The following is a 16,374-nucleotide window of genomic DNA, read 5'->3' as shown; positions in this document are numbered from 1 at the left end:
ACAGTTTTGTAAAAAGGTGACACCTTTTGGCTGCTTGTATGTGGAAATATGACTTCTGCATTACTTCAAGCTTGGTATCACTTCTGAGTCTAGCTCCCACTGATGACACCTCAATAAAGGTCGAAACTGGTCTGGGTAGTGGCCCTTCACATAATGCATAGCATTTTACATGTCTGTTAGGATATGTGAATTGAATTATGGGATACCAAGGCAAGTGATGTGAAGTTATTAGCCTGTATATATAAGTTGTCCAGTCGTTAAGTGACTTCACGTGCAAACTTTGTTTACATACACTTGGATAAAGGATGAAACCAAGAATATAATTTCTTGGCATCTTTAATTTATATTTATATGCTGTATAACTTTTTCAGACATGTTGTTACCAGTTCTTCTGCCTTCTCCCTGAATGAAGCTCATGACATATTGAACCAAATATATAGGAGTAATAATTTCTGTTTAGTTTTCTCTTACATATGTGAAGCCATTAATTAAAATATTATACTATGTCTAATGTGTATGTCTCTATTAAATGTCTAGTAACTTGGCAAAAATGTAGGGAGCAAATGCCATATCACAGGAAGAGGTTTGGGTTTAATGTAATAGTGGGATGCTCTGGGTCTTGCACTCACTGATTTCCTTCTCTTTTGGACTGCTGAAAGAGCATCAGGCTAGCCAGTGATTTGCATCCAATGGCAAATACTGTTATTTCTGTTAAATACACTTTACATGTTTTTTCTGCATTGGGACAAATACCACCACTGCACCATTGTAGGACACATTTTTGGTGACCATATGGAAAAATGATATGCTCTGGGTCTTGCACTCACTGATTTCCTTCTCTTTTGGAATGCTGAAAGAGCATCAGGCTAGCCAGTGATTTGCATCCAATGCAACATATGTTATTTCTGTTAAATACACTTTACATGTTTTTTCTGCATTGGGACAAATACCACCACTGCACCATTGTAGGACATACATATGAACATTTTTGGTGACCATATGGAAAAATGATATGCACCAAAGTCAACTTATATCATACATACTATGTAAGAATAAACTCATTCACATAAGAGTGCTCGTTGTCTGATTATTTAAAAATGAGCTTTGTATGTTTGTTTGTCCTTAATTTGTACTAATTTATTTTCAGCTTTTACTTAGTTTGGCTCGCTCCATATTTGAAGAGACTTCCTCACTTGATCGACTGATCAACAGAATTATGGTGAAGGCAGAGGGACTATTGCAATGTGATAAATGCCGGGTGTATTTAGTGGATATTGAACATAGTGAGAAGGTAAGTGTTTCTTATGAAATTATCTCACTGAAAAATATCTTTACTCTGAATCATTATTTATTTAATTATTAAAAGAATTTAGAGTTAATTGTTTAGAATGGATATGATATCTCAAATATTTTGTGTAATGAATCTGTGTTTATAAATTTAATTTCGTACTTAATACATTCTACTTTTCATATCTGAATTTGAATAATTTGTTTATTTAGTAAATTAATTTTTGCTGAAAATCTTATTTATTATACATTCTGCTATACATAAAGTTATAAAATACTTGTATTTTATAACTTTATATACTAATAAATAAGTGCAATGTTAATAATGATTTTAAGATTGCTTATTTATAATTCACTAAGTATGTCTTAATGATTAGTTAGAAGTTTACTAAAATTATTTCAGATGAGAGAATATCTCTTTATTTATAATCTACAAGAGTACATGAAATGTTAAGTGTATTTTTCATGATAGCAGAACAGCTATAACAAACATAAAGGAGATGTGAGTAAACGAGTGGGGATGTCATCTAATCTTCCTGAATGTGTAGGCTTGGTGAGCTCTCACAGCAAAATAACTTAGCTTCATTAAAACCTAATTAATAGTACAATAGGACTGTAAATCCTACCTGAAAAATCATTTATTTGTTAGTTGCATGTATTCTTCTGGCTGGTTTGTCTCTCTTGTGGGATAAAAACCTTCTAATTCCATATGAGACTACCAAACTCACTTCATTTAAAAAAGCCCTTGTAAAGGTTCTTCATATCTTAGACAGAATTCAAACTCAGATCTTACCAACAAATGGCCATTGGTGTTAACAATTGATAGAAGAGGGCTATAAGGGTAAGGTTTAACATTTTGTTTTTTTGGGGAGGGAGGATATATATATATATATATATACATTATTATTATTATTATTATTATTATTATTATTTTGTAACCTCCATGGAGACAACAGACTCATCATGGGAGGCCCACCCAACCAGCAACATGTCTATCATAATAAGCTCTAAAATTATTTACATTACCTGAACTTACAGCGTACTCAGGCAGTGCATTCCACTCATTAACAACTCTCCACATAAAAACCTACTGTTCACACTCTTCTTTATACAACTTCCAGGGATGACCTTTGGTCTGTCTATCTTAACATCTGCTCTTTTTATTATTTCTTCTATGTTAATCTGATAGAATCCCTTAACTAACTTGAAGGTCTCTATCACATATCCTCTTTTCCTCCTATCCACCAACCTCTGTAATCCACGTTGAAAGTTTATTTTTCACTTGGTTAGACTATAATAAATTTAGTTTAATCCTTTATCCAAGTGTGAGCAAACATCCAAGTGTGTCCACCATCACTCCAAGATCTCGAATCTCATTCACTTCCTGAAGTACACTCCACCAATATAGTATGTAGCCTTATAACTCTGTATCCCAAAGCATAACACCTTGCATTTATTAACATTAATAAATTAATTTATTAGGGAATTAACATCAGCACTACCTCCTGATAACTCTACCTAAAGGATTAAATTAAATTTATTATAGTCTAACCAAATGAAAAATAAACTTTCAACATCTTTCTCTAAATCCAGAGTAATTTAATAAAAAGGTGGCACACTGTTTGGCAGCTCCTATAGGTAGAGATGACCTTGCAAATGCTTCTGCTTGGGATCTCCACTCAGACCTGGCTCCCACTGAAGAGACCTCAATAAAGGTCGAAACTAGTCTGCGTAATGGCCTTCCCCTTAATGCATAACATTATACATATCCACAAGGAGATGTGTTTTGCATTATGGGAGATACTGAGATAGGAGTGTCGTGATCTTGCTCCACCTTTGCAACGAGTTGCCCAGTGTTGTACCACCTTACCCCAGTCCTGAAAATACTTTCAGGCGCAAACTTTGTTTGCTCACACTTGGATAAAGGATTAAACTAAATTTACTCTGTAATCCACATTCTCACAAATGCACTTTATAGCCTACACTCCAGAGTCCTGATATCACTTTGGTTATTCTTTGGATACTCTCTAGTGTTTCCTCATCACAATGAAAACTAGATGACCAAATCTCAGCACAGTAGTCCATATGTGGGCTGACCACTGCCTTATGTAGAGGCAACACCACCTCCTTATCCGTACATGTCAATGTACTTTTTATCATAGCAGCTATGCGATGTGCAGTTGCGATGCACCCTCAGAACTTCAGTCCACTGTCCACCATCACTCCAAGATCTCAAATCTCATTCACTTCCTGAAGTACAGCTCCACCAATATAGTATGTAGCCTTATAACTCTGTATCCCAAAGCATAACACCTTGCATTTATTAACATTAATAAATTAATTTATTAGGGAATTAACATCAGCACTCCTGATAACTCTACCTAACATTTCATCATTGGCAAACATTTGAAGATTCCCAGTCAATCCACATGAAATATTATTAACAAACAAGTTAAACAGTAGAGCACAAGAACAGAAACCTGAGGCACACCACTTGTCAACTTCCTTTTCTGAGACACAGCTATATCATACACAATTTGCTGGTATCATTCAGAGAGAGATTTTTCTCCAATCCATCTTACCAATATATTATCTATTCCTATCCTGTACACCAACTTATCATGCAGTGGCGAATTCTCCATGCTTGCTATGCTTGCTTCGCAAGCTCATTAATTGAGAAAGAAGTACTATTTATTTGTTAATAAATGCATGCATTTATAAGCCTTCCATTTAGGCTTTTATTTTTGTAGACAGAAGACGTCTTAAGCTTGCGCGGCATTAATTGAGCTTTGCGTTGTGTATCGAAGGCCGATGCTTGCTCGTCTAGTCAAAGCTACCTTGGCTTGTTTGGTTGTAGGAGCTTACAGGTCCTCGCAGCAGCACTGTGATTTCATGCGCGCACATAGCCATTTCTGCTCCCTTCATGTCGTCTCACTCTGTTGCTTAAACACAGGCCATATGCAGTCAGCGTAGCTCTAGCCAGTGAGCTTCAGCCAGCCTTTACAAGTGTGCGTGTTGCTTGGGAAAATTAAGTTACAACCAACTTTTTATGACGATGTTATTGATCAGTTCATAATGAAGAACCGTAGGATAGAATTTGTATTCAAGTAGCTAAATTGAAAAATATAGAATATCATTTGTAAAATAAATGTTGTATGATTAAATGTACATAAATTTCTAAATATATAGTTTTTAAATGATCAGTACAGGTAGCTCTCGTATAACGTGGTACTTATACAATGCAGTTTCAGTACAATGCGGTCTACAAATTGTAGTAACCCTTGTTCAATGCAGTACTTATACAACGCAGTTTTGACAAAAACAGTCTAGAAATTGTAGTAATCCTTTATCTTTTCATATATTTTTCACCGTGTGAATTAAAAATCAAATTTTATCTTCATTAAATTTGTGTCTGCCCACATCGCTCAGGTAGTTATAAGTAGCGAATTTATATTATGGGAAACACCCTTTAGCATGCATGTACGTCAGTTTCAGTTGTATACTGTATAAAGTGTTTATTGTTGAAAATTGTCTTTGTTTTCTGGCAGGAAAGTGCATTAAAAATCATAAGTGTGTTATCTCAAGCTGAGCACTTAATTTTCTGGTGAGTTACATACATAATTAATATGTAATGCTTTTTTATGTAAAAAATTATTTTTATTGTACTGGCCACAAATTGCATTGAAAGGGAAAAATGAATATTGAAAAGAAAATTCGTCTCGAAGAAAAAAAATTAAAATCGTGGATCGGTTGGAAAATGGAGAAAAACCAGTTGTTGTAAGGACTTTGAATTTAAATGAATCAACAATTCAAACAATCGAACACAATGAACATAAAATCCGAGGAAGTGTTTATTGCTGGGTCAACGGTAAGTGCAAAGCTCGTTGCTTGTGTACGCAATTTTCTAAGAGAAAAATGAAGCAATCTCTAATGATTTGGAAAGAAGATGCACTCAAAAGAAAATTCCTTTGGATGGAAATCTTATTAAACAAAAAACTCTCAAAGTTTATGAACATTTATAATGCAGACCAGGTGTTCAATGCTGATGAATCCGGGTTATATTGAAAAAAAATGCCGAAACACATCTATATTTTGAAAAATGAAAGATCAGCTCCTGGATTAAAAGTTTCCAAAGACAGAATTACTCTACTGTTTTGTAGTAATGCATCAGGTGATTACATGACAAAACTAATGTTTGTCAACTGATCCTCAAATCCTCGTGCTATGACAGATTAAAATATGCACTTATTTTTATTTTGCCTAAAACATTTATGCATTATGTGCAATGTAGCTTAATGGCAATTTGTAATTTTTATACTTTTATACTATGTATTTGTGTCATAGTTTATATTTTCTTAACTTGCATGAATTACCTGAATTAAATAAAAATATATTTTTGTTGGATATGTCATTGTTGTTTGTATAATTTAAAAAAAAAAAAAAACTGATTTCGGAACATAACCCTACTTTTTGTATGTGATCCGAGTCTCACATAAAGCGATTTATATAACGTGCCATTTCAATGGAACCTAACATCCGCGTTATATGAGGGTTACCTGTAATTCATTATTCCAATAATCAGATTTCAATCACACCTCTCACTCTCTGAATGATAACAAGAGCAAGTGTGAATTTCAAGACCAGCATTTGCCCCTGTTATCATGTGATAATTTATCAAATATTTTTGCAAAACCCAAGAATATTACTGTATATGATTCCTTATCCAACACATTTGTCACCTTATCATAAAACATAAGCAGATTGCCAAAACAAGACCTGCTCTTCACAAATCCATGCTAACCATCATAGAGAATCTTATGTTCATCAACCCAATCCTGTATTCTCTTACTAATCCATTTTTCCAACACTTTGATCACAACTGGTCTATATTTGATCTATAATTGGAAACTTCTGTTCTCGAAACACACTTGTGGAGAGGTATTATTTTGTCTTCTTTCCACACTTCAGTAACCTTACCCACTGCAAGACTCTCATTAAATAACCAGGACAAGGGCATGGCTAACTCTTTTGCACATTCTTTAAAAATATGTGGTGATATGTCATCCATTCCCACAGCCTTATTAACATCTAACCCAAGCAACACTTGATACACCTCTGATTCTTTCACCTTGTTAGATCCTGAATGAAGAACTTGGAAAAGGAAACTGTTCATTCAGGATTTAACAAGTTTAACATAAAAGCTGAAGGAGAAACTTGCACTCCAGCAGAAAATAAAAGAAATTATTAAGTGCGTGTAAGAATATATGTTCCCTTCATGTAAATTATTGTGATTCAATGTTGTCTATTCAAAATTATTAAGTAGAAAATTTGTGTGTAAATATTAATTTCATTAAGACAATTTTGTATACAATAAATCACTGAGTAAGTTGTAAACAGTAGTCCAAAGGTTGCGTGCGAGCTGTGCGGGTTGAGCATACAGCCTGAGGCAGTGGCATACATGGCATAACTTTAGTTCGCTTTCTGGGAAAAGAGCACTCCAAGAGCAGAAGGAGAATACAGGATCAACCAGGGGGGCAAGATCGAGAAGTGCCGTGTGAAAAAACACAAGGAAAAAGAGGGTGCAAGAAGTAGGAATAAAAGGCGATGCACGCCGTTTTTGAAGCCTTTTTACTCCTGGGATTTTGGACCTTTCTGTTCGAGATGGACGTGAGACGGGGCAGCGATGTTGAACGGCAAGCCCATTCCTAAAGATATTTGATAGATTTCAAATGGAGCTGAGCATGAGATGTCAGCATCAGCAGTTACGAGCCTTTGCTAAATATCCCATCAGAAAGGAACGCCGAACGTTTCCTTAGAAGCGGCAGCAGATACGAGTATGTCTGGCAGCTAATCAAGGACAACGCAGAAACAATGCCAGGTGCGAAGTATAGCCTAATCAGACGGCAACCAGACCCTACATGTGGACGGAATGGAAGTACCGAGTCGTGCTTAACAAAAGGTAGACAGATCTGGCAGACCTGATTTCTGGCATAGAGTTGGTAAAGTACAGAAATTTTGTTATATGTTATTCAGTTGCATTAGAGGAAAGAAAGTAGTTGTGTAACGGTTGAATTTGGACAGTTTACTAGAGAACTCTAACTGATTATTCTAATTTGTAATAGCTGCTTTCCATTAGACAAATTGTCTGGGAACGATTATTATTATTATTATGATTATTACCCCAAGACCTCATGGAGTCAAAGACTCATCTGTATTTTATCTCACACACACACACACACACACACGCACATCTCATCATACCGTGTCTTAAACACACTCAAACTCCTTGCAGACACCACACTCTCAGGCAAGGCATTCCAATCATTCACAACTTTCTGCACGAAAAAAACTTGCCTCTCACTCCCCTACTCACACCCTCTTTATACAGTTTCCAGGGATGACCTCTGGTTCTCCCCTGATCTCCCACTATTCTCTGTAGAACTTCTCCTATGACATTGATCCTATAACAACCCCTTATAGATAGAGACCAACTTGTAGGTCTCTATCATATCTTCCCTCTTCCTCCTGTCCACCAGACTCTGCAAATTACATCTTCTGAATCTTTTCTCTTACTCAACATTCCAGAGTCAGAAACTACCTTAGTCAGTCGCCTTTGGACCCTTTCCAACATCTCTTCATCCTTCTGAAAACCCGGTGACCAAATATGGACACAATAGTCCATGTGTGGCCTAATCAAAGCCTTATACAATGGAACAAGAATCTCCCTACTTCTACATATCAGTGTCCTGCGCATCATTCCCAGAAGCCTTTGTGTTGTCTTCGCACTTTTGGCAATGTGTCCCCTAAATTTTAGATCCTTATCCACTATCACTTCCAGATTTCTTATTTCCTCTACCTCCAATAATATATTCTCACCAAGCATAAATTCTGCATCCCATCTTTGTTTTCCAAATTTTAAAACCTTACATTTTGCAACATCGAACTCACATCGCCATTTCTGTGCCCAATCACTCAATCTATTCAAGTCTTCCTGTAAGGCCACAATATCTTCACTACACTTCATGGTTTGTCCCAACTTTGCATCATCTGCAAACAACTGAATATCTCCATCCAATATATGTATGAGTGTGACAGAATTCGATATATGAGACTAGTGTAGCAGATAGAATCTGATTGGAATCTCTTTAACGTTAAATCTGTGTATATTAATGAGTAACTTATGGAAAAGAATTATTGCCTATATAGTACTGTGTTTATTTCCTTTGTCTAGTATTGTTTAGTATGACGTTAGAATTAACTCAGTATAAATTGATTTTGCATGACCTTGAGTCCATTGAATGTGTGATATAGTTATATGTGTCTTAAGATCAAAATAAACATGTTTCATTTTATACCTGAGTTTTGCCTGAATATGAGATCAGACTACCATTCATAAAATCTGAACCTAAGCGGGAGGGAATTGAAGGTTTATAGAGGTAGATTAGAGTTCATGACTGGTAGTTGAAATCTACATAGCCGTAGTAAAGAGTTTTGTTAATGAGCATATGCATGAAATTCTGGGAATGCTCTCTGAATAAGAGTCCCTTCAGTTATAGGATATTGGCTGGCGCAGCTCAAAAATATAAATTTGTCAATATCCGATAAGGAGACAACCCCAAAATAATAATTTTTAGGTCTGATTGTAGAATAGACGAATAGTGATAAAACGGATAATAAAGGTAAAATATAGGAGAAGACGACGTACAACCTTCAGTTCTTCTAATTCTTGCCTTCTGTATGTTCCACAGCATCATTCACACCACTGTGATACACACTGATGGAGTGTTCATTAAATAATTCCATTATATATCATTTGCTATGGTTACTCTGCTACCATAGCTATCCACCAGCATCAACCTGCCATAATTATTTTTCCTCTTGCTTGCCACATAGCAGAAAAATTCCCTTGGATTAGCTTTGACCTGACTGGCCAACAGTTCCTTTCATATACTACTTTTTCTTTTTTAACCATGCTTGTCATGGTTAAAAGTACTTTGTATTCTTCATGCATCTGTTCACTGCAAACTGTCTTGTACTTCCTCCATATTCATCCATCTCACTCCTAATATATTTATTCACTTAACTCTTGTTATGCATTGCTTGTGTTAGATGCTGTCTTATCATTTCCCATGCACTGTCACCATCTTTTCTATACACAATTCATTAATCCAATGTATTGACTCTAGTTGACTACAGAGCTTCTGATACTCACCCACCTTATGCTTCCACATATAGACCTTCTTAATAACAACTTTTTCCTGTTTGACTACCTTCCAAACCAATACCTCACGATCACTTCCACCAACAGGCAGCAGTTTTGATACCTCATTCACAACCACGTACTGTGAGGATATAACCAAATTTAACATCGATAAACCTCGTGTTGCTTCTATCACATGCTGCTTTAGTTTTCCCACAGAAACTCATCTCTTTGTTACTATACATTACCTCTTCTTTCTAATTCATATTCCTTTAATTAAAATCTCCCATTAGGATCATCTTCCTTTTACTTGTCCAACTAATTTGTCTAAACATTTCACTATTAGTACTCTCCATTTACATTCCCTCACCTATAACAGCATCCTATTAGATATACTATTCTATTGATCTCAACTTCACACCAAACAGCTTCAAAATCTTCACATATACTACTATTTTCCATTTTGACTCTTGAAGGACACAATTCCTCTGCTGCCATTAATAATACTCCTCCTCCTCTTCATCTTTTTATCCTTTTGGAAAATTCTATATCCCAGCATATCCAGTACTGATGGTATATCATACTCAGTCAACCAAATTTCACTTATGCCAATTATCTTTGGGCATATTGATTCAATCAATGTTATAAACTCGTCCCTTTTATTTCTGATACTGCATACATTAGTGTAGAATCAATTCTCCACTCTTTCAGGACATCCCATCAACACAATCACTTTTTATTTTCTCTGCTATAGTGCACTTCCCTCTTCATCCTGACCATCCCCTTTTCTCTGATCCTGACTCTGATTTTTTCATATTCTTTTCATCCCCACTGTTTTGCACTGAAGCACTAAAGTGATTCAGTGCAAAATATATCACTATAATCACTTCCTCACCTTTGTAACCATCCTCTTCCCATTCTTCAGCAACCTACTTCTCAACCTCTTTCTTCTTCATGTAGTTTTCTGAATGCAAGGGTGCAGCACCATGTCCTTCCAGTCCTCTTTGTTGGCAGATCTTCTTTTTGTTTCAGCATAGTCACATGATTCTGTTCAAGATCTTATATCATCAAATTATGTCCTTCTTTTTTTACCTTTTGATTCTTCCCATAATCTTTCCTTCTAAAGCTGTTAGTGTCCTCTGTCCTGCGGATCCCCTCAATTCATGTCCTGCTAGTCTCATCTTTCTCTGGATCATTTCCTGCAATAAAGATGTCTCTGTTTTCATTCTCTGTAGTACCTCTGCATTTGTCACATACTTTGTCCATGAGATTTTCAGGGCTCTTCTGTAGCACCACATTTCAAAGGCCACTATCTTTTGTCTTATTCTCTTCTTGAATATCCAGGTAGCATTTCCATATGTAAAAACTGGCCAAACTAATCCAAAGTAAGCCAAAGTAATAATAATAATAATGTTGTTATCATTCTCTTCTTTGTTTCTATACTCACAGAACATCTGAGCAGATCTTTATTTTTCCAGAAGGCATCTTTAGAAAATCTGTCTAAGAGTTTCATGCCGAATATAGAAAACTATAAAAGTTCGGCGAGTCCAAGCATAAGCCAACATTTCTATATTTGGCATGAAACTCTTAGATAGATTTTCTATCTATGAGTTTCTTATTCGCTAAGAAATAATGTTGGATTCAATATCCACTTAATTTGAATAAATCTACTTTGCCGAAGCGAAGCCTATTGGCTCTTTATCTCAGTAATAAATTATTAATACATTTTATAATAAATTATGAAAAATAACTACTACTAATATAATAATAATAATAATTTATCTCTGTTTTTATTATAATTAATACTATTCTGTTTTTGCAGTGTGCTTATGATAATCAGTTACATGAGGAAAGAATAACTGAGTTGAAGTCTGTTGCAAAGCCTAGAGAATTTGCAAGGCCAGAGGTATTTATTTTTCATTCTTGAAAATTGAAAAGTGTACTTCTGTTTTAAGTAATTCTTAAATTAATTTTAACACCAAGTAATTAAACATTTTGTAATTATTGTTACTTTGATATTATTGATAGTCTGCATAATTCCTCCCTATTCAACTTGCACTACCTATCAATAATTGTCTAGACACTAGCAATTTACACTGGATACCAGCAGGCAAACCCTAATATTGACTGTGTTCACCTTTGGCCTCTTCCTGTACCCTTTGACGGAGGCTTTCCACCAATGTGCAGCAGAGATCAGGTGGAATTTGTCTTCATTCCTTCATCAAAGTTATTTTATAATAATTATTTCATAAAAATTATTTTATACATTTATTATTATTATTATTAGGCTCTTTTTTTGGCTCTTTATTTTAGTAAATTATTATTATTATTATTATATTTTTCCATCTGCACACTCTCCAAAAGTAGTTGTTTAATTACTTTTGGACAGTATGCAGACGGAATCAGATTTATACCTTAATAAATGTGAAAATTAATATATATATAATATATATATATATATATATACATATATATGCATGCTAAATATTTTCTTTGTAGAACTGATTTATTTATTTATATATTGTTTCTAACAGATAAGCTTAGGCGTTGATGATTATTCATGACTTATTTTTCACGGTATTAACAACACCACAAACACTTTTATCAACAAAGATGTTTTATTAACGCTAATATTTCGCTGATTTTCAACTCAGCATCATCAGAGCACTACTGCGCTATGTAGATGATGTGTTTGCCATCTGGCCCCATGGATAAGCCACTTTGGATGCTTTTGCCACCTACCTAAACAGCCAACACCCTAAAATTCACTTCACAGTAGAAAAAGAATCAAATAACTGTTTACCATTTCTTGACACATTAGTCACCCGCCTTTCAGATGGATCACTATCTTTTTCTATTTACAGAAAGCCTACACACACACAGAAAGATACCTACATAAACAATCACACCATCATCCAGTCCAACAGTACGGCATTTTAAAAACACTTACACACAGAGCCATTTGTTCTAACGATACAGCTCTGACCACTGAACTCCAGTACCTGCACCATACGTTCTTAGCCAATGGCTACGATCGCTACAAAATAGATAAAATACTACATAGGCCTATTACTCTGCCCTCCCCTAATACACAAGAATACAACATGACCATTTCTATTCCCTATATCAGAGGTACATCGGAAAAGATAGCCAAAGTATTGTTGAAACATGGCCTTCGCACCACCTTCAAACCTCATGTCAAGTTGGCAACTCTGATCCGTTCACCAAAGGATAAACTTCACCCTTTAGCACACCCAGGAGTATATGAAGTTCCATGTGACTGTGACTTGGCCTATTATGGGCAAACAGGAAGATCAGTGAACATCCGCCTGGAAGAACATGAAAGATACATTCGCTACTATTACTATGGCAAGTCGGGACTGGCAGACCACGCTTTCGACACTCCTTCACACAGGATTAGATGGAGGAAAACGAATGTGCTATTTAAGAGTCGTTATAGATCTGAAAGATTATTTTTTGAGTCAGCAATGGCTTTGAAGAATTCTCCCAACCTTAACAAATATGGTTGCATTAATTTGCCAAAAATTTGGGAGACGGTTATCCTAAGAAAAACTCCTGGATAACTGCTGTTTTTTTTTTTTTTTTCCCATTAGAGGGCGCCAAAAATAGGACTTTAGATCTTTTGTCTTGTGCAATTATATTGTTTCACTCACTCACTGTCGCGTTTACATGTGTGTCATGCTCTGATGATGCTGAGTTGAAAATCAGCAAAATATTAGTGTTAATAAAACATCTTTGTTGATAAAAATGTTTGTGGTGTTGTTAATACCGTGAAAAATAAGTCATATATATTGTTTCCTTTCCCCTCTTGACTACCAAGAATCATTAAATACTACTACTTTAGTTGTTATTGTAAAAAAAATAATAATAATAAATAAAAAATATGGGTATCTCCATAGAGTCCAGAGACAGCTTGGGAGACTCTCACTGACTTTTAGTTCAGGGGGTGGTGACTGCACTGTTACTTGCCAGTGAATGAAAGATAAGATGGACATGGTGAATCTCCCATGATGATTCCTGAGATTCTTGAGTAGCAGTACCCAAATAAGAATTGGATTTGGTTTTTGGGTGTGATGACTGAAACAATGAAGATGGAAATGTTAAGAGGGTTAAATTGGAGGAATGTAATCTTCAGAGCCTGGGAAATAGAAAAGTGGTTTGTTAAGCATTATTTTTGGCTAGATGGGCCTTCTGCTTTGAATCGTGATTCATGCAGCTCTCTTAATATTTTTTAAATAATAATAATAATAATTACTTAAATTAAGGGGATATTAAATCCCACATAGTTTTAAAACCGAATAAGAAACTCAAAGATCGGAATCAGAGAGTTTCTTGCCGAATATAGTAAACTATAAAGTATCGGCGACACTAGCGTTAGCCAATGCAAGTGATCCTAGTACGTAGTACAATACCGGGGCAACTCGTTGCAAAGGTGGGGAAAGTTCAGATCGCTATTCTTAGGTATTTTCCATAATGTAAAAACACATTTCCTAGGAAATGTATGCTGTTATTACATTATGGAGGGAGGTCACTACCCAGACCAGTTTCAGCCTTTTTTGAGGCTTCATCAGTGAGTAGCTAGACCTAATACCAAAGTGTATAGCGAAACGAACTTATGTACTCTGCGAACGAGTTTTCCAAACAGGTGCGGTTTTAAAACTATGTGGGATTTAATATCCCCTTAATTTAAGTAATGTTTTCATTGCCGAAATGAAGCTTATCAGCTCTTTATACTTAAGTAACTTAATGGTTGCACCTGTTTGGAAAACTCGTTCTCAGAGTACATAAGTTCGTTTCGCTATACACTTTGGTATTAGGTCTAGCTACTCACTGATGAAGCCTCAAAAAAGGCTGAAACCGGTCTGGGTAGTGACCTCCCTCCATAATGTAATAACAGCATACATTTCCTAGGAAATGTGTTTTTACATTATGGAAAATACCTAAGAATAGCGATCTGAACTTTCCCCCACCTTTGCAACGAGTTGCCCCGGTATTGTACTACGTACTAGGATCACTTGCATTGGCTAATGCTAGTGTCGCCGATACTTTATAGTTTACTATATTCGGCAAGAAACTCTCTGATTCCGATCTTTGAGTTTCTTATTCGGTTTTAAAACTATGTGGGATTTAATATCCCCTTAATTTAAGTAATGTTTTCATTGCCGAAATGAAGCTTATCAGCTCTTTATACTTAAGTAACTTAATGGTTGCACCTGTTTGGAAAACTCGTTCGCAGAGTACATAAGTTCGTTTCGCTATACACTTTGGTATTAGGTCTAGCTACTCACTGATGAAGCCTCAAAAAAGGCTGAAACCGGTGGGGGCTATTATGAGTTCGCTCCCTTAGGGTTTTTGCCTTAGGGGAGCAATTTGAGTCTCCGGGGAAAGTGTTCTCTGGCACGGCCCACTGAGGGGCTTTGTCGGTGAATGATTTTCTTCGGAATTATTTGAGCGGTTCTGCTCGGTGGTGGCGTGTGGGTGGAAGGCCATCACTGAGTGGAGCCAACGTGAGATGGACGGTCTTTCGCCCACGATTGAGTGGCCTAGGGATCGTCCGAATTTTTAGAGACGGCTTTACTTACTCATAAGGCTGAAACCGGTCTGGGTAGTGACCTCCCTCCATAATGTAATAACAGCATACATTTCCTAGGAAATGTGTTTTTACATTATGGAAAATACCTAAGAATAGCGATCTGAACTTTCCCCCACCTTTGCAACGAGTTGCCCCGGTATTGTACTACGTACTAGGATCACTTGCATTGGCTAACGCTAGTGTCGCCGATACTTTAGATACTTTATAGTTTACTATATTCGGCAAGAAACTCTCTGATTCCGATCTTTGAGTTTCTTATTTGGTTTTAAAACTATGTGGGATTTAATATCCCCTTAATTTAAGTAATGTTTTCATTGCCGAAATGAAGCTTATCATCTCTTTATACTTAAATAATAATAATGTTTTTTACATTATATTTTCATATATATAGTAATATTATCACATGATATTTTACATTATATCATTACGTTTTACATAGTAGTATTCATATATTACATAGTAATATTATAATATTCCATTTAGTAATTTTAATATTAATTTAATAATTTAATTACATTTGATGTAATAAATACTTCATTTTTTGTTCTTTTTATATAAGGTTTATAAAAGACTAAGAACTTTATTTAAATAATTAAGTATTTTTGAGTGTGTGTATGTGTAACTTGTGCATAGGATAGTGTAAATGGATGGAAATGATATATTTATGAAAATGAGTTGGGTGCTAATATTAGCAATAAAAGTATGATGAGGTGGGGTAATCTTACTGACTTCAAAGCTAGAGTTAGCTTTTCGGAAGCCAATGGGATTAAGCATTAACTAACTTTTCTTAATTGTTGTGGTTACTATGTTTTATGTGATACATATGGCCATTGGCACACCCAGGGAGGGGGTCATGGGGCCCTGGCCCCCTCCAAAAGAAAAAGGGAAAAAAACACTAGAAAAATTTCCAAAAATCTTTTCCTAATTAAAATTCATTTTTTTAAAAAAATTTATGTTGTGTCGTGCCTTCTATTTCTATGCTACTTATGAATTAGTGGTCACATAAGGGAATACCCTATAGCTCTTGGGAATCCTGACCGCTGTGAACGCAAGGTGAACGAGGTAGTGCTCGGGCGCTCATTTGCCTGAGCCGAACCAGAGGAGATCATGGGTATCATGTATTGGCAATCACTGCAAATGCTCAGTCATAGCTCATACGCAATGCGTAGTGTGTATTCTCAAATCGTCTACTCAACTCACCCAACCCCCCCTCAACATTAAATCTTGAGTGCTCGGGCCCCCTCCAAGATTAAATCCTGAGTGCGCCACTGCA

The 16,374-nt window shown here is 35.7% G+C and overlaps 1 protein-coding gene across 1 annotated transcript in view; it reads left to right on the top strand.

Annotated features, from left to right (window-relative positions):
• Positions 1-16,374, top strand: part of LOC150107269 (cGMP-specific 3',5'-cyclic phosphodiesterase-like) — a 453,449-nt gene that overhangs the window by 186,345 nt on the left and 250,730 nt on the right. Inside the window, exons 5-6 of the mRNA XM_090391769.1 lie at positions 1,148-1,291; positions 11,310-11,393. Of these exons, the coding sequence (XP_090247895.1) occupies positions 1,148-1,291; positions 11,310-11,393 (228 nt within the window). The remainder of the gene's footprint in view (positions 1-1,147; positions 1,292-11,309; positions 11,394-16,374) is intronic.

This window comes from Typopeltis vanoorti, chromosome 4, assembly GCF_054136105.1.
Source record: "Typopeltis vanoorti isolate ZY-2024b chromosome 4, IOZ_Tvanoo_1.0, whole genome shotgun sequence".
NCBI classification, from domain to species: Eukaryota; Metazoa; Arthropoda; class Arachnida; order Uropygi; family Thelyphonidae; genus Typopeltis; species Typopeltis vanoorti.
This window is presented reverse-complemented; position numbering and strand designations above follow the sequence as displayed.